This window comes from Lampetra fluviatilis, chromosome 60, assembly GCF_964198595.1.
Source record: "Lampetra fluviatilis chromosome 60, kcLamFluv1.1, whole genome shotgun sequence".
NCBI lineage: Eukaryota > Metazoa > Chordata > Hyperoartia > Petromyzontiformes > Petromyzontidae > Lampetra > Lampetra fluviatilis.
In genome coordinates, this window is record NC_136334.1 from 1,357,788 (window position 1) to 1,383,061 (window position 25,274).

At 47.1% G+C, this 25,274-nt stretch overlaps 1 protein-coding gene across 1 annotated transcript; it reads right to left on the reverse strand.

Annotated features, from left to right (window-relative positions):
• Positions 1-397: 397 nt before the first annotated feature.
• Positions 398-25,046, reverse strand: FAXDC2 (fatty acid hydroxylase domain containing 2). The gene is made up of 9 exons (XM_078881158.1): positions 24,853-25,046; positions 20,128-20,178; positions 17,904-17,995; positions 13,129-13,232; positions 11,651-11,772; positions 10,459-10,664; positions 8,539-8,644; positions 5,488-5,654; positions 398-4,253 (listed from the first exon to the last, which is right to left on the reverse strand). The coding sequence occupies exons 2-9, from the start codon at positions 20,176-20,178 to the stop codon at positions 4,091-4,093; spliced, it is 1,011 nt and encodes a 336-aa protein (XP_078737284.1). The 5' UTR covers positions 24,853-25,046; the 3' UTR covers positions 398-4,090.
• Between the last annotated feature and the right edge of the window lie 228 nt (positions 25,047-25,274).

A 25,274-nucleotide genomic window follows, 5' to 3' on the forward strand; every position in this document is an offset into this window, starting at 1 on the left:
AAAAATATCCTGAATTTAAATCCAGGTAGCCAACCTGTGATTAAACTGGGTTCTCAATTATGATTTGGCCTCCGTCCAGTCATCAACGACCATACAATTCGGCAAATTTCCAATTATTAAAATGTTCAATCAATGTCATGCGATGAACATTATTACTCTTGGTGGCAGGGCGAGTGAGTACTGCCCTCAATGTTGACCAGAGGTCGTTTAAAAGCGATCTCGGTGGAAGCTCTGATGTCCGCTGCCCCGTTCCGTTCACGAACAGCAAAGGGGGTTGGGGGCCCGCTCCTTCCCGAGAAATCCGAATGGCTGCCTTCGTCACGTGACATGATGCCACCATTGAGCACATTTTGGATAAAGTTTGGAGGAGGGAAAGACGACACAAATGTAAATGAAATATACTTTGCAACAATTGGGCCCTTTATTAAAACCACACATATATACGTGTAACACGTGTACAACAGCAGAAACTAGTCACGATCAGCAGTTAAACGTTAAAGTTAATGGAGTACAACTTGTTGCGTCTAACTACGCAGAATCTAAAAAACGTCAAAAGCAATTGAAGCGCACCAAGAAAATTGACCATCTTCCAGAACACCACAGCTTGCCGATTAACTGATAAGTATTTTTTGTTAAAATACAACACGTAAAGTTTCAACCTGATCTTTGTTGCGTTAAGGCAAATAGCAGGCAATGAAATGCTTAGTTTTGGTGCACAATTCGGAAACAGGTTAGAGACTTTTGACGAGTTTTGAGTGTTACAACAAAAAGTGCATTCAAGTCGTCTGTTACTAAATGCCACGTGTTTTTTAAGTGCAAAAAAATCCAAAGAAAACGCAAGTCTTGGAGTGGTAAGGTCCCAGTGCTATTGGGGTTTTGTTTTTACACTCACTGCATTGCTCAAGTGCCTTGGAAAAAAACACTACAAATGCTGTTCCCTGTAAAACTCCCATTCCTAGTAGAATTATTTTCAATGTTGAGTTTGATACCAATTGAAATATGAACCCACAAGGTGTCCACACAGATATCCCAGTTTGAACTCTATACGGTCCAATGTCCGAATTACATGAAAATCTAAAGTTTATGCCAAATACAAACGGCGTTCGATCTTCAAAAGAAGCACATTAGAGGAGCATTCGCAAGAATCGCTAGGCGGTAGCCAAGCGGCTGGGCCTCCCAGATGTAACGATGTGCGTCGCTATTGCCATGGTGGACACACGTAGGTTCAGAGAGGATGACACTCGTTGCAATAAAAATCTTGATGTGTCCTAAACGTGTGTAGGTGTATCAACCTACCTCAAAAGCTGCTGTGTAATTATCCATTTGTGGAATGGTCGATCCCTTTATGAACACTCTTTACAGACCTGGACGGTCGTTTGTGAGTCGCAGAGTAATTTTTCGTGAGTTATTGAAGCTTCATGAATATTGCAATTCTCTTAATAAAGTGCACTACTACTCTACTAATTTGCTGTTAAACATAATGTGAATACACGTAGAAGAATCTGTGGAAGGCTTGTGAGCAAATTACAGACGTTTGCACGGATGACAAAAACAGGTCACGTTGAATGCAATCGAACGGAGCGGTATCACAAAAAGTAATCTTCAATTTAAGTGTAAATATGTTGTATGAAACATAAAGTGGTATAATCTCCACCAAACGATAATTGAAGGCCTAAAATCACATTTGGCAACCATGAACACATGAAGATCTGATCATATGGCACTGCTCACAATCCATACACTACTAAACATTTTTACTATTTCTTCATTTCAAACGGGAGCATTCAATCAATTCCACGGAATTAAAATAAGACTAAAAACGGAAGAAAATGTATCCTTCTAAGAAAGTACGTTTAGACATTTTATAAATCACTAAAAAAATGACGAGACCAATGAACAACATCAATCTTTACCCAAGAGAGCTTGGCAGACAGGTGACTAAAATATATCATAAAGCGACCTCCAATGAAAATGCAAGTCACCTTACAATCAAATGTTTGTTGACATGCATCACCAGGGAAAAACATCAGAAAGCAGCTTTCCTGGGTAAAGTATCGAAAGACGTCAACAAAAGCTGGTCGTTGGACTTGTTAAGAGCGATGGTTTGGGCAGCACACGTCACCAGCCCATTGGTTTGAGTTGCACGGGTTGCGCATTCCATGTTCCTACGCAGCAATGTTTCCGATTGTTCCCGTAGGCAGCCGTTGCTATCACGAGCCGGGTGGCCATTAGGCACGGATCTTACAATCGTTTAAACTTTTCTCATTGACGAGCGACAAGTAAATCACTTCACTCCTTCCAAAAAGATTAAACGTGTTAAATGGGTAAACTGGAAAAGTCATCTGCCCACGGCATTAAGGGAGTTAAACCCAGAGGAGATTACACCGATAAGCAGTGAAGATTCTCGTGTGTAACATGCCCAGGCAGATTAATTTTCTCAAAACACTGCAACCACACCCTCTCTCTCTCCAGCCAATATAATCCACAACATTGGAAATGAACCAAAAATACTTGCGCAACAAAGAATGGTTCTGCATAAAGTATCTCAATGCATTGTGCACACACACGGGGTGCGATGGCATATTTAGTAATTAACGTCGATTTGTAAAACTGCCCAAGCCCGCCAGGCTGCAAAAGACAGCCAGGAATATGGCACAACAGAAATTCGGTTTGTGAATCTGTACATGGTATCCATTTGTGTGCCTTGGTTTTCAGCCGGGTAACTCCAGTTTCCTCCTGAGCGAAAGGCGACTTAAAAAGGAACTGGCAAAGACATTCCAAGAGGAGATCTTCCTGGAAGTCCCTTTAATCAACAAAAACGAATCGTGAAACAGTCCAGAAGTGCATTTTCATTGGCAATTCAAATGAAAGACAATAATGTGTAAATTACTGAACGTTTTGCTTAAGCTGCTGGCTATTTTATGACGCTGTACCTACAACTTGTGGTTGGGTCCTTCAGCTGAGCTTACGATGTACTGTAGAGGTTTTCCGCCCCACGATGCCTTGCAAGCAGCTGACCAGTATTTGCCACCCTGGCATGTGCGACTCTGAAGACATTAAAATGAAGCGAAATCTAAAAGTTATTACGTCAGACACACAAAGTGATGTTAGCAAGCACCTATTAAGGGGAGCACTTAACACGATTTTTTGGAGAGTAAGGGGCCATCCATTTAGTACGTACGCATGGAGGGGGAAGGGGGGGGGGGTTAACGCAAATGTGTACGCTTGCGTATGGGGGGTCTACTGACAATGTACGCATAGGAAACGGGGGGGGGGTGAAGCCTCGATAATAATTTGTCGACATTGGCCTTCAAATGAGTTAGATCAGGGGTCGGCAACCAAAATAACAAGAAGAGCCATTTCTTTCCAATTCGGTACAAAATTCAGTATTTCAAGAGCCGCAATGCATCTATGTACATACGTACATATCGTCAAGAAGCAGCCCGTAAAGAGCCGCATGCGGCTCCGGAGCCGTAGGTTGCCGACCCCTGAGTTAGATAGTCCGGCGGTGGACTATCTGTTTGCTTAAACACGTTCATATTATTAATCCTTGATCGTTTCTGCATGGATTCAATATCGGCCGTTCTATAGGATTCGGGGGGGGGGGGGGGGGGGTGGTGCGTCAAGCATACGTACGTACGCAGGTGGGGGGGGGGGTTGTAAAAAGTACACGTGTGTACAGGGAGGGGGGGAGGGGTCAAGTTTTGACAGATTTTTGTGTATGTACTAAATGGATGGCCCCTAACTGGGGTATTGTAGTGGTTTGTACACTGCACTTCAACCTTTGTACCTCGGTTCAATTCCTGGCCACGACAAACCATTGACAAATGGGTACCTTAATCTGGCACGTACCTTCCCTAGATGAACCCGGACTTCAACGAGCATTTACTGTAACGCAGCCAAATTCAGCAACTGGGGAGACGCAATATGGCAATGCACGTCCAGCAATACCCTGGCACTACCAGTAACTCGTGCGTGGTGCAGACCTGAACAGGCGCTCGCTAACAGCACTTGCTCCCCCTAACCTCGAGGAGATTGCGAGGCTCGAGAGAGACAGAGAGGGGGGGGGGGGTCGGCGGGGGGGGGGGGGTTACTCCCCCTTGCCGAGCTTGGGAGTCTCGGGAATGCTCTCGCTGAGAGGGGTGAGGCCCAGCAGCATGATGTGCCGTTCGTATGCCTTGGTGCGGCGGAACGCGGCGTCGGTGCCGTGCAGCCGGTCGAGCACACCCAGCACGCCGAAGCACTGGTTAAACCTGCGGGCCGAGCACACAAATAACCCACGGACAGTGAAGTATAGGGATGTAAATGGCATGGATTGAACCTGCGGGGAAGGCCATATCAATGACACACAGAAACAGTGAAAGAGGTATACTCTTAGGTTTTTTCGGTAAAGTCACGTAGGTAAAAGAAATAATAGAATAATAGAAATAAAATAATAAATCACGACGTTTCGGAGGCAACACAAGTCTCCGTCATCAGGTGGGACTGTCACAGCTAAATTTACTGTATCAAGTGAGGAGAAATCCAAGAGACAAGCTCTTAAATACAAGTTAAGGGGGAGTGGGGGAGGGGCTTATCTGAATGTGGTAGCCAGGGAATGGAACGGTGGGGGGGGCAGGGCTAAAAGGGAACAATTGGTGCACCTCAACTTGGGGTTGGGCACGATGTTCGCTGACAATACAAATACAAAAAAAAAGTGAAAGAGGTGTAATAACCAAGCACACTCGACAGCACTGGTGTAACCTGCAGGCATACCAAATGAAGCAATACCAACGAGACGAACACGATTAACTTATTGAATCCAATTGTGATTCTAAAAACGTGACAATTCCATCACGTCGCGTACAAGGATGAATCTGTTACAAGTGTAATGGATACACACTTCTTAGCCATGATAAATCCGTGACCTCACGGCTGGAAACTGAGGTCAGCTCGGCTAAAAGAGGTGGTGATTTTTCAAGGGTGCCGTCTTTCTTTCTAGCCAGCTCGATGGACCGATATCCAGCCATTCCACAAAGTGGACTCCCTGGGAGATTCTTATTTTCATCACGCTTGTTTACCGAGGAAAGCCTGACTAGCCTGAAGACTGTTTTTTCAGGAGTGCCTTGCCCCATTTTTTCACAGGAGGGGGGTAACGTTGTTGTGTAATTATAAATTATTAATTTGCAGGTCATTTTTTTACATTGAGATGCTCTACCAAAAATAGTTACAATTTATCTTTTTTTTTTACTTTTTACTATGGTGGGAAAACGGAGAACCCAGAAGAAACCAAAGCAGAATCTGGGGTGAAAGAAACATACAAAAAGGCACCCGAGCCAGGAATCTAACCCGGTCCCTTCTTGCCTTAAGGCACGAGTATGAACCACTGCACCACATACCCCGTGACCCACCCGAGACAGAGACGGCGGCTCCGTAGCTCGGCCCCGAGCCAGACCAGCCGTGAGTGACAGGCAGGCGGGCGAGTGATGCTCGAGGAGAGAGACTCACTTGAGGTGGTGGAAGTCGTGGAACTCGGGCGAGGGCATTAGGGGCAGGTGGTAGCCGCAGTGCGCCACACTCGTCGACAGCAGGGCCATGGTGAACCACAGCATGATGGTGGCGGCATGCGAGCCCATGAGCACCGGGCCCATCACGGGCGGCAGCATGTTGGACAGCTGCCCGACCACAAAGACAAAGACCCCTCATATAGCCTGTAACAAACTGTTGGGGCAAGTGCTGTTAAAGCGAGTACCTATGAAGGCCGGCACGGCACACGAGGTGGTGGGTGGCCAGCACCTATATCTCCCCAGTAGCGGAGTTTAAACATCACACCAGGTACTCATTTGAGGCTGAGGCGACCTAGAGGAGGTCGAGGACCGGTTCAGATAATCGTCACTGGTGTCGAGCGTAAGCAGGAATTGAACTCAAGTCGCCGGGTTCGTAACATAGCGCACTAACCGCGACACTATGGCTGCCCAACCACCAATACCAATACCCGCCATTCCCCACCAAGTGACGGTGACATCACCAGTGTGCCAGGCCAGGTGCACTTTGAGGCCACGTGAAGTGTCGAAGGCTCGCTGACAAGAGGTCTCGGGACAGACCCAGGTGCCATGGGTTGGCTGACTGACATGACTGGTAAGATGCACCAGCTGTACCCCCTACTGTGCCAACTTGCTTCATTTTAGCCACCCGGCGCTCCGCTCGTTGTTGTGAGCGTCGCTCCTCTGCCCTCCATTGTTGCTGGAGTGCGACTGCCTCCAACTGCCCAGTAGCGTCCTTCACGAGCCTCCTCCATAGAGGCCGATATTGACACCGCTGGTACCAGTCATCGGCAAGTCCACTCAGCTCCACATCCTCCCGTACTACATCAGTCCATCTCTTCTCCAGCCCATGTCGTGCCCGTTTAGCCCCCTCTATGAGGCCAAACAAAGCTGCTTGGGCATGCAGGCTATATGACCGAGCCAACGCAGCCTTGCCTGCCAGAGGAGTTCAGTGATCGGAATGTGTTCAGATCTTTCAAGGATGTGAGATCTTCACACAATCCAGCCTCGTTAAACCCAAGATTGATCGGAGGCATGCCAGCATGAATGTTTCTAACCGGCGCAGATGTTCCATTAGAGGGGTCCACGTTTCACAAGCGTAGAGAAGGGAGCGCATGACTGTGGCCGAGAAGACCCGAAGCTTCGTGCGGAGCAACAGACCAGGTAGCTTCCACGCAGCATTACGCAACCGATGAAAGTTAATGCCGCTCGACTGATTCGGAGTGAGACCTCTACTGTTAAACCGGAGCCAGTCATGAGCACACTGCCCAGGTATGGGAAACTCTCCACTCTCTCCACAACTGCCCCATCACCGATTGGGAGTTGTGGGGGTGGAGTGCCCGATGGTACAAAATACCCAGGCAGGTGCTTAGTTTTGGTGGGGCTGATGGTGGCACACTCCAGTTTCAGCAGCAGCGCCTCCAACTTCTCCTCTGAGTGAGCCGCAATTACTAGGTAATCGGCATACATAACGTGGTTGACCAATAGGGAGTCATCCCTTGACCGCAACCGGGCATCGATCAGCCTCCCATTGTATCTGTACCAGATGGAAATTCCTCCGGTACAGCTACTGAAGGCTTCACGAACTACGTGGTCGAAATAGATGTTAAATAATGTTGGAGCCAGAGGACATCCCTTGTCGCACCTCAAGGTGAACAGGGAAAGGCTCTGACTCCCGGCCACGTAGTTTTACCCGGGCCCGCTCACCATCATGAAGGTCCTTAATGATCGTGTGCACGAAAAAACATGCACTCACGATACACATATGCAGCCAAACACACATGTATGCACATCTACACAAGATAACATCCACACCAGTAAACAAAGATCCCCTTAAAACCTTACAAACTGTAAGAGTAAGATCCGTGGTGAGCGATTATGACGGGCAGCAAGACGCACGAGGATGTGTGGCCCGTACCAGGCCTGGCCACCTTTGTCTCCCCAGTGCCGATGTTAACACATCATACCGGGTACTCAATTAAGGCCGAATCAACCTACGGGAGGCCCCGACCAAATTCTGATTCTCATCTGTTAGTGCCATGGCTGGAAATTGAGCGCAAGCCGCTATGTTCATAGCGCAGTGTGAACCACCAAGACACAGCACGCCACTTCAGCATGTACAGTTACACAATTAAACAAACGCACGGACGTGCGCACACGCATTCACACACACATACGTGAACACACACAAACACAACTTGCATGTGCAAGTCATGAATAAGGTACATGAATGTACTGTCAGTAACGCTTTTCACTGGCTGTTATAAAGTTACAAAAACGTGTGGTGTTATAGGCTTGTTTAGTGCTTCACACAAGGCTTAAGTGCAGTGTACAAGTTTATCACTGTTAGTACAATGAACCCTGCGTCTATTTACAACCACCACCCCATAAATCACAGACAAACATTTGTGTTGACTCGTGTGATCATCGGGGGCGGGGGTAGATGGAACCCAAAAAGCCAACAGATCTTACATTATAGATCTGGACTTGGGCTGTGTGTCACGGGCTATCCAACACCAAACTTGCAGCTTTCTTCGTGAATAATAACCTTTAAAATCGCAATTGGCAGTTTGGACAATTGTGGCGGATTGTTAACAACAGGAGCTCGTGGGTTCGATCCCGACCCTGATGCCTGTAGATTTGGAGTTTGCATGTTCTCCCCGTGGTCGCGTGAATGTTTCTCCGGGTCCTCCGGTTTTTCCCTCCACATTTAGAATCAACGTCACGCGTTTAGGGTATTTGGCCGCTACACATTTCCACGCGATAGGCCACTTTGTTGAGCTATCATTTGTGATGGCCGGGTTGCTTCTGAAAAAGAGCTGTATAGCTCAGTGGGCCTTACCTGGTTCAAAATAATAATAACTTTAATGTGTGGTTGCCCTCATCCAGCAGTAGAGTGACAAAAGAGCTGGAAACGAACGGCGCAAACTTTTGAACAAGAGGACTAAGACTGCCGCACAACGAGCCACCTGATCCTGATGCTTGCTCGGGTTGGGGGGGGTGGGGAGCAACTCACAAAGTGCTCGAGAGGGTGTGCGTAGAGGGACACGAGGCCGATGGGCGCCGTCCACTCGTGGTGCTGCTTGTGGAATCGCTTGTAGAGCGCCGGGTGATGGAAGAGCCTGTTTGTAAGCCAAAGGCAGCAGCAGCCGGCAACAGTCAGTATTCATCACCACCACCGCCACCACGTTCTTGTTCTTTCGTATGGCTGCTGCTGATGATGTAGACGCAGAGCAAGAACTAACAAAGTTACATATTCGCAGGTGGTCAAACCGGATAATCGCGTCGGGAAGCAGCGGAGTGTATCAGCCTACTTCGTATTTGTGGATCGGGGCATTGTGTCATTATACGTTCTACGATCTGTTCTGAGTCTATGGGCAGTGTTGAGTCATTATACGCTATATGGTCTGTGCCGAGTCTATGGGCAGTGTTGAGTCGTTAAACGTTGTACCGTGTGTTCTGGATGCCCGCGGTTGTACCACTCTTACTGGAGAGTTTTTAATATTCTTATTTGTACATCAGGTATCCGCATCTGCAGCCATGTTTTGTGTGGTGGATGCGGTTTGGGGTGGACCATGGCGCTTCGTGGAAGATCAAACTGAGTGGTGGAGGTGGCGACAGTCACGTAGCCCTCGAGTAGTGGTGCAGGGGGTGCAAAGTCACCGGGGCCCAACGTTCGGAACGTCTCAGTTGCCGTGCTACCAAGAGGTTTTATTTTGTATTGGGTGCAATTGTGAACAAGAGCCATATCAGACAATAGTGATCATTGGTTCACTACAGCTCAAAGACTCAAATGCTACAAGGCGTGTGGTGAAGTTACGAGATATCCATGTGTGCTCGGCATTTGAAGGCCTGAATCAGTCATTTCACCGACAATGTGTTCAGGGAGGCAGTTCCATATCCGGAGAGCAGAGTGAAACAGCGTCTTTCATATGGGGGGTGGAACCGTGGCCTGAAGGTCTGTGGGGGGGGCAGTGGTTGGTGTGCATGATGTACCAGTGACTGTGGCAGCAGTTACTTGTTGACAGTGTTGCAGGCTCGGGATGGTGAGTTGTGTGAAGGTTGGGAGATATCGGAAAGGGATAGCGCCCCCATTTAAATCCACACACCAGTGGCCATGCCAAACCGCATGACGCCACTGGTTGGTGACATCACCACAGTACCCGTGGCCAAAGCTTTGTGGACTTAGCAGGCTACGGTGATTGACCGATGTCCCTGACAATGCAAGTAACAAAAACTAATAAGCAAGTGTGTATAGGGCAGACCAGTTTCTGATGAATTATTTATACAACAGACCGATTTCTAATAGCAGCCTTAAACATGTTGACTGGCCTTTTTAACACGTAGGCTTTCGCGACCAATATTTGAAGCTTTCGTGACTGCAGGAATCCATACTCTTTGGTTCTTTCGGTAAAGTCACGTAGTTAGAAATACAATAAAATGAAACAAATCACGACGTTTCGATCGCAACACAAGTGGTCGTCAGGCCTGATGACTGCTTGTGTTGCGATCGAAACGTCGTGATTTGTTTCATTTTATTTCTAACTACGTGACTTTACTGAAAGAACCAAAGAGTTGTGGGTTTACTCTCCAATACACCGGTGTGCTGAAGTAGTAACTAATTGCCACGTTTTGTTTACGTGACAAACCTTACTAAGTGGCTGTTAGGTGGTGGTGGTGGGTTTAACGAGACATTTATATTTTACGCGATCCAACCCCAAAAAACCTTTATAGATTGGCCTTTGGTTAAAATCTTGTAAACAAGAGACTAAACAGTGACACGGATCTCAGACGAACCCTTCAGAATAATAAACAGACTGATCCGTGACGGGAGTTTTCGTACGACAAAACGGAAAAACTGAGCCCCTTAAGATGACACAAGCGGAGACCCGTTCTCCGTTGGCTCCCCTGCGCACCGAGCGACCGGGCCGCTCACCTGTGTGAGTAGTAGAACATCACCTCCTCGATGAGGCCAAACACCAGCAGCTCGAGCAGCACCCAGTGGAACGTGGGCAGCTCAGGCCCACAAGTGCCACCGCGCCACAGCGAGATCACGTACGCGATCAGCACCATGGGGAAGGAGATGAACAGCTGATTGGCCAGCACCGTGAAGATGGCGTTCCTCAGCTTCGCCGGGTCAACCTGCGGGGAGACGCGGAGAGGGGGGAGGTATGCCCAACCGTGAGGAATGAAGCTAATTATAAGCCTATCACTTGGCAATACTGAATTGGCAGTGGTGAATAAATATCCACCGCAGTGAACGTCAAAGATCCCTTGCCTGCGTCACCATCCAAATGTTACAAATTTCGAACGACAGTTCGGTCTCTTATAACGCGGTAGTAGTTGTGTTCCTGAGGACCACTGCGTTAGGGAAAAATCGCGTTATAATAACCATTTTTTCAATGGGAATTATGGACTTCGGGGGTAGTAGGTTTTGAAAACACCAACAGGACTTGACATATTTCACAATAATTTGTTATATTATCGTAGATTTTTTTTACGTGTTCTCTTATAATTACTGATTTTCAGTTTAAGAATAGAATTCCTTCATTAAATAAAAACATGAACACGAGTGAAAAATGCATATTGCAGCGTTAGTCGCTAAGCCACTCGTAATTAAAAATCAACAAAGTTGTATGCAAAGTAAGACAAATAATATAAAATAAAGCACAGTCCGCGATAACAGATGAGATGCGTACGCAGGCCAAACAAAGACTGAGGTGTGTGGGTAGCATCCAGAAGCATCCAGCAGCATCCCAATGCCTTGTGTGATGGTGCTACGCCGAGGCAGCCGTACGACTGCTTATTCCTACTCGCGCGATGCAGTTCCGTTCACTCCATCGCGTTATATACAATTCGTGCCATGAAAACACGCGGCGTTATAACAGAACTGAATGTACTTACCAATTACTTAATTGGATAAACACAAGACGGTAATAGAACCCCCCCCGCCTACCGAGAGAATATACCCGTCGGTGAAACGTAGCACCTTCGCAAGAGCCCTCGCGCTCTTAACGGAATTTCGCAAATACCGAATGCACTCAATTGTTTATCCGATTGTTATTATTTGTTTTTGGCTGGAATGGGAGGAGCAGTGCCCCCTGGGCACCACCCCAGCTAGCGCTCACCGGCACGTTCTTATCGGCTTGGATCTTGTAGCGGAGGAAGAACGCGGGCCAGCCGGTCACGTCCACGCACATCAGCAGGGCGTTGAAGAGCCAGAACATTCCGGTGGGGACCACCATCGAGCCTGGCTCCACCACCACCACACAAAAACGACCAATCTGCATGTCAGTGCTTTTTTCACATGTTACTTTTGTTGTTGCTGTTGTATAATTAAAAAGAGTTCCGTTTAAACTTTTACTCCATTCATACAATCTGAGTCTTTCGCAAAGTAGCACAATCCTTCCTTGTTATAGCGAAAAGCCAAGAGAAGCGGATATCACAGCTAACTTGTGCGATTCCCTTACAAGTGACCTCTGGTGTATGCAGTAAGGGAGGCAGCACTTTCCCACCTATCCTGCCCCACCACGCCCCCCCACCCTGCTCACTGCATGAGTCACCAGGTAAGTAATGCAGAGAGGTAGTCACTATGCCACCACTACCCCCCCTCCCATACACATTTTCCATATGCAAAGACAAAGATTCCCTGTATAGTCTGAACAGACTGTTGGGACAAGTGCCGTTAGAGAGCACACGAAGGGGCGGGTGACCAATACCACGTGCACACACACACACAGGCATGAGCCAAGCCAATCAAAGCAAGCGAGTCTATTACATTCAAAACAATGACAATGCAAAAGCTAAGCCTTGCAATGGCCTTGTTCCCAATACGTAACATTCTGATAACCAATTTCACAATCTCTTCAGTTATTGTTTGTTAAAACAGCGTGTACCTTGCATAAAAAAACAAGCATCGCCAGGAGATATACTTGAGGAGATACATGTTTGCAATTGCCTTTTAAGGCTGGCACGGCTCACAAGATTAGTTTGAGTCACTTTCCTCGTCTCTCGTATGTCAGGTACCCAATTCAATTGAGAAGAGAATCACAAATAAGCTGGTGGAACTTCAAGTATTTGCTGCGATCAAGGGATTGAGAGAACAAAGCCTCTAATGGATAAAACGTCTAGATTCATAGCAACTCCTATTAACCCTTTCCTGTTCATCCGATTCCATTCCGATAACGTACGTTTACATCACCACGCGGGAGGCCACGTGGCACAGTTTGGCACCAGTTATCAAGGAGCGCGGCGGACTTGTCGCTACAGCTCTCTGCGGCGAGGACAGTACAATGTCGTAGTTAGAGAGCAGTCCTACGTCTTTCTAAATCAAATTAATGCCGAGCCGCTTGCACGTTCCGAGATTCAGCGGGTGAATGGGACACCCGCCGACCCTGCGACTTGCAGTACGTGTCTGAAACGCGATAAGGGGTTAACTACATCGATATGGGGGTGCCACTCTCCGTGTGGCCTCAACGTGCACCCCATCTGACACCTATTCCACCGTGACGTCACAGCCGCACGGTGACAATTCATGGCTGCTGTTTGTTGTCGTTGTTGTTGAATGAAAGTGTGCTTTTATCTCGCATTCGACTCGAGCACGCACAGAAGACGAAGATCTTGAAGGGCTCGTCCTTGTAGGCGTTGTAGAAGAGAGCCCATTGCGACTGCCAGAAATCACCGGACGCGCCCCAGAACTGCTGCAGGTGCCTGTGGACCAGACACGACGAGTCGATAAAGCCAACCCGGAGCTCATTCCTTTTTATAGTTTCTGTTTAACAAAAAATAATAACATCAAATTTATATCCTGATTGGGTTATCGTAATCAAAGTATCCATTCAGATCTCACCGAGGCAGAGCGGTGCAATCCTTCGTGTTACGAGAACTTCCCACAAAGTGAATGTTACAGAGCTACCTCTGAGATCCCTCCAAGTGATCTCTGATCGACATAGTAAAGGGGCAGCACTTTTACACCACACTCTGCCGTATGAGTGATGTACGTTGAACGTATTTCGTACCTTACGCAGCCAACTGTGCTAATGGGAGGTGCAGGGGGGAAGGACAACAAACTAAACACAAAAATGCATGTCGTCCGTCAGAATCTGAATATTTTATACTGGAGGAATCTAATGAGCTATAAAGATCTTTTCAACGGATGTCCAGTGGGTACACGGGGTAAGAAAGTTACAACAACAAACAATACAAAATATGATACGAGTGCAAAGTACAAGAAAGGTAAACAAATCACCCAAACATACAAATACAACTAAACCATCCCCAACCTACCAGTCAAAAACTACTGAGGTATTAACTTATTTTTCAAAAGCAAGCTGGCCACAAATTCTAGCTCAGCAAAGTGGCTTATCACGTGGACATTTATAGCAGAAAAATTATCTAAATAGTCTAAAAGCATGTTCCTAAATGTGGAGAGAAAAACCGGAGAACCTGGAGCAAAAATCCACGTGACCATGGGAAAAACATGCAAACTCCAAATATACAGGCATCAGGGTTGGATCGAACTCCCGACCTCCTGCATACCAGGTGAGGAAAATAACATCACACCACCGTGAGTATGGTTTGGCCAGAAACAATGTTGTTGAATTTTCACCGGCTCAGTTTCCCAGCACACCGTCCCCCTCCCTCCTCCTCCCCTCCGCTGGCATCGCAGGGCACCCAGAAGAACACCGCTTGAAAACATCCCGTCTCGAAGAATCCATGATGTTCATTTGCATGACAGTCAAAAGTGATATTTTTCAGAGCTGGAAGTTAGCAGCGCCATATTTAATGAAATGGAATTTGATGCAGACATTGGAGAAAAGGCCGAGACCAGCAACTCCTTGCATATGAGATCCTGGTTTAATCACAGCAGGCTGCCTCAATTCGAACACAAGATCTCAGCGGTTTCCAGGATCAGCGCTCTGACCTCTTGAGGCACCTCTATCTAAAGCTCATTTTTGAAAACAGCCTGCTACATCTGACTTACATGTGGTGATCATCCATCCAAGTGCCCTGTAGACTCAAGCCTGCTTAGTTTCTGAAATATGCCAGGGAAAAAAATCTATGGTCGGCACAAGCAGGCAACGGGTTGATGTGAGCAATTCACTAACTGTGAATAGGCAGCACTAAGCCCCAGCTGTTGTTTGTTTAACTTGGCAATGTTTATGGGGCTGAACTGTTGTGCCTCTAACCTGGCAGTAGTTGGGCACCACGGTGGCGAGATGTTAACTGCCTCGCTTGGTATACAGGAGGTCGTGGGTTCGATCCCGACCCTCAATGCCTGTTGTATACTTGAAGTCTACATGTTCTCCCTGTGGTCGTGTGGATTTTTCTCCAGGCCCTCCGGTTTTTTCCTCCACATTTAGAATTAACATCACACGTTTAAAAGTATTTGACTAATGTAAATTTACAAATGATAACGCACTTTTCGTTGAGCTATTATTTGTGGCCAGGTCGCTTCAGAGCTCAGTAGATCCTGGTAAAATAAAAAATAAATGTTTTAGCAAAAAAATGAAATACAGTGAGGGAAAAAAAGTATTTGATCCCCTGCTGATTTTGTACGTTTGCCCACTGACAAAGAAATGATCAGACTATAATTTTGATGGTAGGTTTATTTGAAGAGTAAGAGACAGAATAACAACAACAAAATCCAGAAAAACGCATGTCAAAAATCTTATAAATTGATTTGCATTTCAAGGAGGGAAATAAGTATTTGACCCCTCTGCAAAACATGACTTAGTACTTGGTGGCAAAACCCTTGTTGGCAATTACAGAGGTCAGACGTTTCTTGTAGTTGGCCACCAGATTTGCACACATCTCAGGAGGGATTTTGTCCCACTCCTCTTTGCAGATCTTCTCCAATTCATTAAGGTTTCGAGGCTGACGTTTGGCAACTCGAACCTTCAGCTCCCGCCACAGATTTTCTATGGGATTAAAGTCTGGAGACTGGCTAGGCCACTCCAGGACCTTAATGTGCTTCTTCTTGAGCCACTCCTTTGTTGCCTTGGCCGTGTGTTTTGGGTCAATGTAATGCTGGAATACCCATCCACGACCCATTTTCAATGCCCTGGCTGAGGGAAGGAGGTTCTCACCCAAAATTTGATGGTACATGGCCCCGTCCATCGTCCCTTTCATGCGGTGAAGTTGTCCTGTCCCCTTAGCAGAAAAACACCCCCAAAGCATAATGTTTCCACCTCCATGTTTGACGGTGGGGATGGTGTTCTTGGTGTCATAGGCAGCATTCCTCCTCCTCCAAACACGGTGAGTTGAGTTGATGCCAAAGAGCTCCATTTTGGTCTCATCTGACCACAACACTTTCATCCAGTTGTCCTCTGAATCATTGGCAAACTTCAGACGGGCATGTATATGTGCTTTCTTGAGCAGGGGGACCTTGCGGGTGCTGCAGGATTTCAGTCCTTCACGGCGTAGTGTGTTACCAACTGTTTTCTTGGTGATATTGTCCCAGCTGCCTTGAGATCATTGACAAGATCCTCCCGTGTAGTTCTGGGCTAATTCCTCACCGTTCTCATGATCATTGCAACTCCACGAGGTGAGATCTTGCATGGAGCCCCAGGCCGAGGGAGATTGACAGTTCTTTTGTGTTTCTTCCATTTGCGAATAATCGCACCAACTGTTGTCACCTTCTCACCAAGTTGCTTGGCGATGGTCTTGTAGCCCATTCCAGCCTTGTGTAGGTCTACAATCTTGTCCCGGACATCCTTGGAGAGCTCTTTGGTCTTGGCCATGGTGGAGAGTTTGGAATCTGATTGATTGATTGCTTCTGTACAGGTAACAAGCTGAGATTAGGAGCACTCCTTTCAAGAGTGTGCTCCTAAACTCAGCTTGTTACCTGTATAAAAGACACCTGGGAGCCAGAAATCTTTCTGATTGAGAGGGGGTCAAATACTTACTTCCCTCATTAAAATGCAAATCAATTTATAACATTTTGGACATGCGTTTTTCTGGATTTTGTTGTTGTTATTCTGTCTCTCACTGTTCAAATAAACCTACCATTAAAATTATAGACTGATCATTTCTTTGTCAGTGGGCAAACATACAAAATCAGCAGGGGATAAAATACTTTTTTCCCTCACTGTAGTTTGTTGTTACATAAGTTGCGTTTTTTTTGCCGGATGTCACTTCCATTTGTGTTTTTTAAATACTGTAATCGGAGACTGGCACACACGCTACACAGTTCACAACGTGCTCGCTCAACAGCACCCCAGCTGCGAGTGATGATATATTTTCAATAGCCGACGACACTCACTGCTCATCAGAGTGCACCTACAATATATATATTTACAAATCGGCCTGTAGCAATTCACCGCCCCACCAAAAGCATTTCCATAAATTGTAACGTAGTTTTGTTTTGTTCCATTTTTGCATCTCATCTGGTTAATATAGTTTTGTTCACCCCATTAGCCTAATCTAATGATTGTGTAGTGAATTCAACTGAGTCGCAGACGCACTTCTTGGAGGCAACACATTTATTAAAACCAACACACGGGGTACTACCCCTTAACAAGATAACAACCCACGGTGGTGGACCACCAGGCTAACTGCACTAATTACACTGGAACTATCTACGATGGACCAGACCCGAGCTTGGGTCCCAGTCCACGTGTTGGTGACTCTTGTAGGACGTAGAACGTAGATTCTTCAGGATGAACAACAGCAGCCGGTTCCTCTCAGAGACCCGGCTAATATCCTCTGTGGCGTGGCTGGCTCCGCCCTTAGCCACAACCATCTTCTAGAACCCTCGAGCAGGATCTCGACCCTGACACGTCACCACCCCTAGCCCCCACCTGGGGCCCCTGTGTAGATTTTACCGGTCACGTGTCCTCTAGGGTCAACCAGAGTGCCATGGCCCTTAGTAACCCCATTCCCTTGGCCGGCACCCTGACACCCCATCCTGTAGGGGTCGGCACTGCACGCAGAGCGTGGTGCCATCCAGCACTGTCAGTCAGCGCTCACCTAGCCCCTCTAGGGCCGGTACCGCACCCATATACGTGGTGCCCGCGATGTCACTACATCGCACGCCGTGCCTCTCTAGAGTCGGCATTACACAGTGACATCCGCAATGTCACTACAATTGCATACGCTTACACCGTGAGTGCATTATTAATAACCGATAGTTGCGCAAATTATTTCATGCACACATTCCAAGCCATTGAGGAAGGAGTGCAATGCTCGCAATTTCCACCACGGTGCAACCATTTTACGAGTACCAACCATCAGGCGCGTGCAGTGCGTGCGGCAGCTTGATCTACGCAAGAATGGAAACGTATTTGACGATCGCAGGCAAGCTGCATGGTGCGGGGTGCTGGCGAGGACTCGGGTGGGGGGTGGGGGGGTTTGAGGAGGACTGAAAGTCGAGATTCTCACCATGTGATCGTGTTCCTCGCTGCGGCAAACACCAGCAGACCGGTCCCCAATACGAATGCCGCTTTCTGCACAGAATCCCACACCTGTCCACCCTGCACACAAACACCACACACAACCAAAGCCTCACTTTCACGGACACTGGGAAATGCTGGCCTTTGCGGGCACAGGAACAGCACAGGAACAGCAACAGGAACAGCAACAGGGCCTGGATCAATGTCCATATGCATGGGCTCAACCTCTCTGTTTACTATTGCTTGCATTTGCAACAACAGCAATGAGAATAGCAATAACGTTTCCAATTTTGAATTCATTTTTCATATAACCTTTAACACAGATGAAATTGAGCACTGCTTTGTGCGTGTTAAGTGTAATTATCTGACCAGAAACATAAGAATAGTGGTGCTGCAGATATTGAAAACATCTGTGGCAACAAGACAGATTTGGCCAAACGTTCCGTCGCGTATAATCACAGTCATGTGTGGAGTCACTGCACTTCTGTTAAATCTCAATTGAAAATTAATTTATTTCGAACAGTTTTTTGTGTTTAGTTTGTTGTTCTTCACCCACACCTCTGATTAACACGGTTGGCTACGTATGGTGGCAAAGAAGTTCAACATACATACATCTAACTTGGCTGGAGCCACTACTGTGAAAGTAGGGGATGTTAATTTGTAATTTAGCTGCAGAAAATGTTTACATTTTGTTTATGAGCTATGTATGCCACAGGAATTGAATGATTTACTATGGAAAATAACATCACGTGGTTTTCAATGCCCTCTGTACAGCAGATGGATGTGGCACATTTCAGGGGCAGATATAATAGACTGCGACCGAATTAAAAACACCAACTCACTGCACTTGAGAACCCAGTTTAGTCACAGACAGCTGCCTGAATTCCACCCAAGGATTCTCAGCGGTGCCTACACGGCGCTCTGACTTCTGAGCCTCCCGGCCACATCATTTTTAATTCAACGATGTGAAGTGCTGCTGCATCAACCATAAGCCGAGACGAGTTATTGCATGACCAAGGAATGAAAGGCCAATTAAGTGGCTACCAGCCTGCCTGTGGAGTAATATCTCATCTCAGCAACAACAGAACAATTGGCCATGCATGGAGGGGGTGGTCACAGTTTGCTGACCTACATATACAGGAGGGGATGGCACTGGTCTTGCAATCCAGAGGTCGCTCGTTTAATCCCCCAAAGCAGCAGTTGAAATAATGGTACAAGGGTCTTAAATACCCCTCCCCCCCCCGAAAACTATTTTTTTTAGATTGAAAACGTATTTCTTTAGAACTGCATTAATGTTTAGTGTGTGGTCCTTCCCTCGCACCTCCGATTAGCACGGTTAGCTACGAACAGTGCGAAAGAAGTTCAACATACATATATACACACTACTATATACTACACTATACTATGCACTACACTATTATACACTACACTATTATACAATAAACTACTCTACACTACACTAAATTGAGAACTAATTTCTTTAGAACTGCTTTTTGTATTTAGTTTGTTGTCCTTCCCTCGTACATCCGACTCGCACAGTTGTCTACGTACGGTGCGAAAGAAGTTCAACGTACATAAACACCACAACTTCTATCCACCTAGCAGCATTAATGGGTGCACACACCAGTTCATCGACTGGCAGGTTGCCTATGGTGGGGTAAGGGGTGAGCGCTCCTACCTCTCCCAAGAAGTCTGGCCAGTGTGGAAGAGTAGGCCACAAATACCCTGTCCAGTGGGACTCTCCACAGCTCCCTCTAAAAGAGACCCTCTGCACCAGCAGTGGTGCGAGTGAGAAGTTGCAGGACTGCACATTCACAATTTTTCCCTTTTTACAAACTAATCTATAACTGAACTGTGTTATTATTTTACTAGGTAAAGCCCATTGAGCTATACAGCTTTTTCAGAAGCAACCTGTCGCTATGAAAAAATATTGCTCAAACAAGTGGCTTATCATGTGGAAATCTATCGCAGCCGAATACTTTAAATGCACGTTTCTAAATGCGGAGGGAAAAACCAGAGGACCCAGAGAAAAATCCACATGACCACGGGGTAGAACAAGCAAACTCCATATATACAGGCATCAGGGTCGGGATCGAACCCACAACCTCCTGTATACCAGGCGAGGTAGTTAACATCTCGCTTGTGTACAAACAGTACACAGGTGAGTGTGTGTGTGTTATGTTGGCTGTGTTTGTGCTCAAGGATTCTTCTACCTGTTTCACCCGCACTGGGCGCAGCACAGGAGCACAATTCTCCGATTTCATCTGTGAACAATGAAAGCACAATGCAGTGTTAAAGAGACAGCGTCGGTCAGAAACAATCTGACAGAAATCTCACCAATTTAAGTTTGGTTCTGCACTTAAATTGGGCTAAATTCCAACTCTGAAAATGGGATTGGTTTGCCTGTCAGACAACAACATTTACGCACTCACCCAAAAAACCTTTATTATGGATATTGGTTGCGAAAGCCTACATGTTAAAAAAATGATTCTCAATAGACTGAGTGGGTGGGAAAAGTGCTGCTCTTTACTGTGTGGAACATAGCTCACTTGCAGGGAATTTGAGAGATGGATCTCTGGTACCCTCATCTATGGGGCCCGTTCTCTCAAGACAAAGGCTCTGCACTGCTCTGCAAGAGGTCGGAATGGATTTTCCCGTCTCGTGACATTGCCACAGCAGCACAATCGGGGACATCTTTGGGGAAGAAATATTTTTTTTCATTAAAATAACAAAACAATCTTCAGCACTGCTTCCAGTGCGTGGGTGTGGAATGGTAGTTTGTCCAAATACTAGAGGCCACTGGGGTAACTGCTGAAACATATGGGGGGGGTGGAATATATACACACACATCCATAGCAGGGGTCGGCAAACCTGCAGCTCCGGAGTCGAATGCGGCTCTTTGAGGACTGCAATACGGCTCTTCAAATAATAAAAAGCTCCTCTTGTTATTTTGGTTGCCGACCCCTGACCATGGGATTCCAGTTTACCGTGGGAGTCCAGTTTACCGCGGGAGTCCAGTTTACCGCGGGAGTCCAGTTTACCGCGGGAGTCCAGTTTACCGCGGGAGTCCAGTTTACCGCGGGAGTCCAGTTTACCGCGGGAGTCCAGTTTACCGTGGGAGTCCAGTTTACCGTGGGAGTCCAGTTTACCGTGGGAGTCCAGTTTACCATGGGAGTCCAGTTTACCGTGGAAGTCCAGTTTACCATGGGAGTCCAGTTTACCAAGGGAGTCCAGTTTACCATGGGAATCCAGTTTACCATGGGAATCCAGTTTACCGCGGGAGTCCAGTTTACCGCGGGAGTCCAGTTTACCGCGGGAGTCCAGTTTACCACGGGAGTCCAGTTTACCGTGGGAATCCAGTTTACCATGGGAGTCCAGTTTACCGTGGGAGTCCAGTTTACCATGGGAGTCCAGTTTACCAAGGGAGTCCAGTTTACCAAGGGAGTCCAGTTTACCGTGGGAGTCCAGTGTACCGTGGGAATCCAGTTTACCGTGGGAATCCAGTTTACCGTGGGAGTCCAGTTTACCATGGGAGTCCAGTTTACCATGGGCAGGGGTCGGCAACCTGCGGCTCTTCAAGGGACTGCTTCATGCTTTATTTATTAAGGACCACCGTCTCGTATTCACCGACATTTTTGTTCACAAAATTTGTAAAAAAATTGCTCTTCTTGTTGTTTTGGTTGCCGACCCCTGATCTAGATTCATCAACACGGTACCGGTGTATCCCTTGATTTACGAGTTGGAATGACCGCCTCAAATACATCCCTGAATTTTAGTATTAACTTATAAAACGGGAAAAGCCATTCCGATTTACAAAATGTCATTTTGAGTGTGTTTTTTTAAGAATCTATCATCCCTTTAGTAAATCTAGGCGACTCCTGTATTATAAACTCGCTACACTGGCAGCTGCTTGGGACTTGAGTCCAGCTCAACGCTCTGACCTCTGAACCACCGGACCACCTCCAAAGATCACATTGCTTCAACAAAACACGAAAAAATTCACCATGTGCATCAGAATCAGAATATTTATTTGGACTGGAGGAGCGATCCAATGAGCTATCAAGCTCTTTTTCAGAAGCGACCTGGCTACAAATAATAGCTCAACGAAAAGTGGGTTATCATGTGAAAATTTATAGCAGCCAAATACTATTCAACACGTGATGTTGATTTTAAATGTGGAGGGGAAAACCGGAGGGCCCAGAGAAAAATCCACACGACCATGGGGAGAACATGCAGCATACAACAGGCTTCAGAGTTGGGCTCGAACCCACGCCCTCCTGTATATTAGGCGAGTTAGTTAACACCTCACTGCCAAGTTTGAGGCACAACAGTTCAGCCCCATAAACATTGCCAAGTTAAACAAACAAAAGCTAGGGCTGAGTGCTCCTTATTCAGTTAGTGAATTACTCACATGTCCAGTAAGAGGGGAATGGGATCAAAACATTACAACATATAACACATTCCTGCGGAGGGAGCTGGTAGGAACGTTGGGTTGCTCAGTCAATGGCCAGGGTCAACGGCGGCGTGGTGTATTCCGCAAATATGCCCGACTGAGGGCGGGCACAAGCCGGCGTGAGTAGGTTAAACGTTGAGTTTTATAAGGGCACCACGGGGTGACCAGCCCCTCCCCACCCAGCCCCATCCCTCCCACCCTCCCCACTCAGCCCCTCCCCACCCAGCCCCTCCCCACCCTCTCCACCCAGCCTCTCCCCTCCCCACCCAGCCCCTCCCTGCACGACGGACGAACACAATAATCCCCTGTGGGCTAGTGTAACCAGGAGGTTCCTACCAGTACAAAACACGATAGGAGCCCAAAGTATAGGAAAGGTAAGATCACAAAAAATACAAATAAAACTAAACTTTTTTTATTTCACCAGGTAAAGCCCACTGAGTAATTAGCTTCTTTTTCAGAAGTGACCTGGCCACAAACGATAGCTCAATGAAGTGGCTTATCACGTCTAAATTTATAGCAGCCAAGTAATCTCAACGATTATAAACACTTCTCAGCCTTAAGCGTTACACACAACCATCTACTCCTATGCCTTTTAAAGAGTTCAACATTTGGCTAAGAAAAAAACTGCTCGTCAGCTTTGCCAAGAGCAACATCATGCAACAGCTGCCGTGTGAATGCCATGCAAGACAACATGTGCGGTAATTAAAACAATAGCACCACCACACATGATTCCTTGAAATAGAACAGAGCTCATGCCCAAAGGCACACAAACAAGCACTGATGTCTTAACGCACAGGTGGCAAGGTAATGTCAAAAGATTGTACCACATTCGTCTCATGGTCCAAGGTTCATTGGCTTAAAACTGAGAGTGTGCACCACCACCCCCAGAGAATGACCGTCCGTAGCCTCTCCTGTAGTACAGCAGCCAGTTGCATGACATTTATATGACAAATAATACACGGGGATAAGTCACTTCGGGTGCTTTAAGCAAACCAGCCACTGGATCTCCTCCCCACATTCCACACTGTCAACACTGACCTGTTGGTTAAAACAATATCCATAATAAAGGTTTTTATGCTGGGTTAGATTGCGTAAATATGATGTGTATCGTTAACCAACCACCCCGACAGAGCCAATGAGTAAGGTTTGTCACGTAAACAGAACGTGCCAATTCGTGACTGCTTCAACACACTCTGGGTGTGTTAGGAGAGTAAACCCACAAGCCACAACATTTACAATTCGAGTCCTGTGACGTTTTTGCCGGTGATCACAACAGCAGCAACCATCAGCTTCATCGGGCGATTTGCCAGAATGTTATTAGATATCTTCACGTAGCAGTGGATTGGCAAGAGCTGTAAATTATGTTATTGTAGGAGGCCCTTGGGACCAAAATACTGTAGCTGTATGCAGAAAACGGCAGAATATCCAATGTCTAGAACGAAATAATCGAGAGAGGGAAAAAAAGACAATTTTAACAATGGTACATTAACACGACGTTGTAAAGCCACTGCTGGATGGAGATATCCCTCCTTACACTGGACCCAGCCCCTGGTATGCACGGTGGTAGTCACCCCATACAAAGCCATACCTGTCAACCCATACAGTTTGCCCCTTATTCTTGTACAGAGACATTGAGTTTTCGGGTCCATACGGAATACAGCCGTTTCAATAGGGGCCATCCATTAATGACGTCACGCGATTTTGGACGATTTTTGACCCCCCCCCCTCGTCACACGGAGTCACAAAAGTTGCGCGTTTTGATGTGACGTCACATTTCTCCCCCCCCCCCGTCACAAATGTCAGACGCCCCCCCCCCCTAGGTGCGTGACGTCATTTATGGACGGCCCCATAGGCCAACAACATTTTTTGTATATTTGCTTGTGTTTCTCCCTGTTGATGAGACTTTACAAGATGAACATTGGGATTTATAAGGGGCACGGGTTGACCGACAAGGTTTGAATTGGTCTGTAACAAGGTTCGGGTTAGGGGGTTGACAGGTTTGCAAAGCCATTGTCTAGGTTTGTAAAAAGTTCTGCTTTCGCTCCCGAGGTGTGACGAGACCCAGGCGCCGATTGTTATTCCTATAAGGGGAGCAAAAGTAACGAAACGTTGCGATTTAATTTAACCGGCCAGGATCACTCCACTGCTGGATGATGACAATCCTCCTCCAGCAATTGGTCCCCATCTCTAGAGATCCCGTGGGAGAAGTAATAATCCACACAACGCTGATTTCATCGCTCCATCTCCCCTCCCCCACCTATTGTTGGAGCGTCACGGGAATGTAATTCCATTCCACATTCCCGTGACCGGGGACAAGTCCATCCAAGACGCGAGCAATTTACAACAAAAACTCCACGCGAAACTGCAAGCGGAACAAAGGAACAGCAGCAACAACTACAATCATGGGAAGTTGAGTGGCGTTGCTCAACTCCCGATGAGTATTAATTATCAACAACGAAGGACGAGCGGCCTCTTCGAGATGTACCTTAAACGCGCTTCCAAGCCGCGGGCGTCACCTTGGCGAGCCGCCTCCCAGCCACAGACCGAGCGATAAGTGACGAAGACGACGACGAAGACGAAGTTTTTACTCCGCTAAGGCGAAGCGACGGCTCCCGCCGCAAAAACAAAAACACAACGCCGACTGAGCGCTGGCATCGATTCATTCCATTCGTAACTCCTCCCAGCAACAACACCCAATCGATTCCTCGCCGCGAGTTAACCCGTGGGGAAATCGCGAGGTTCGATTAATTCTTTAATACGATTCTCGCGCGCCTCGTGCGCTTCGGCGGAGGCATCAATGGATCGTGAGGGGGGGGCTAAGATAATCGATGTTTGGGAATCGGAATCGCAGAGGGGAGCGATAAACACCCCGGTGCCGGTCACACCCCCCACCCCCCGAACCCCACC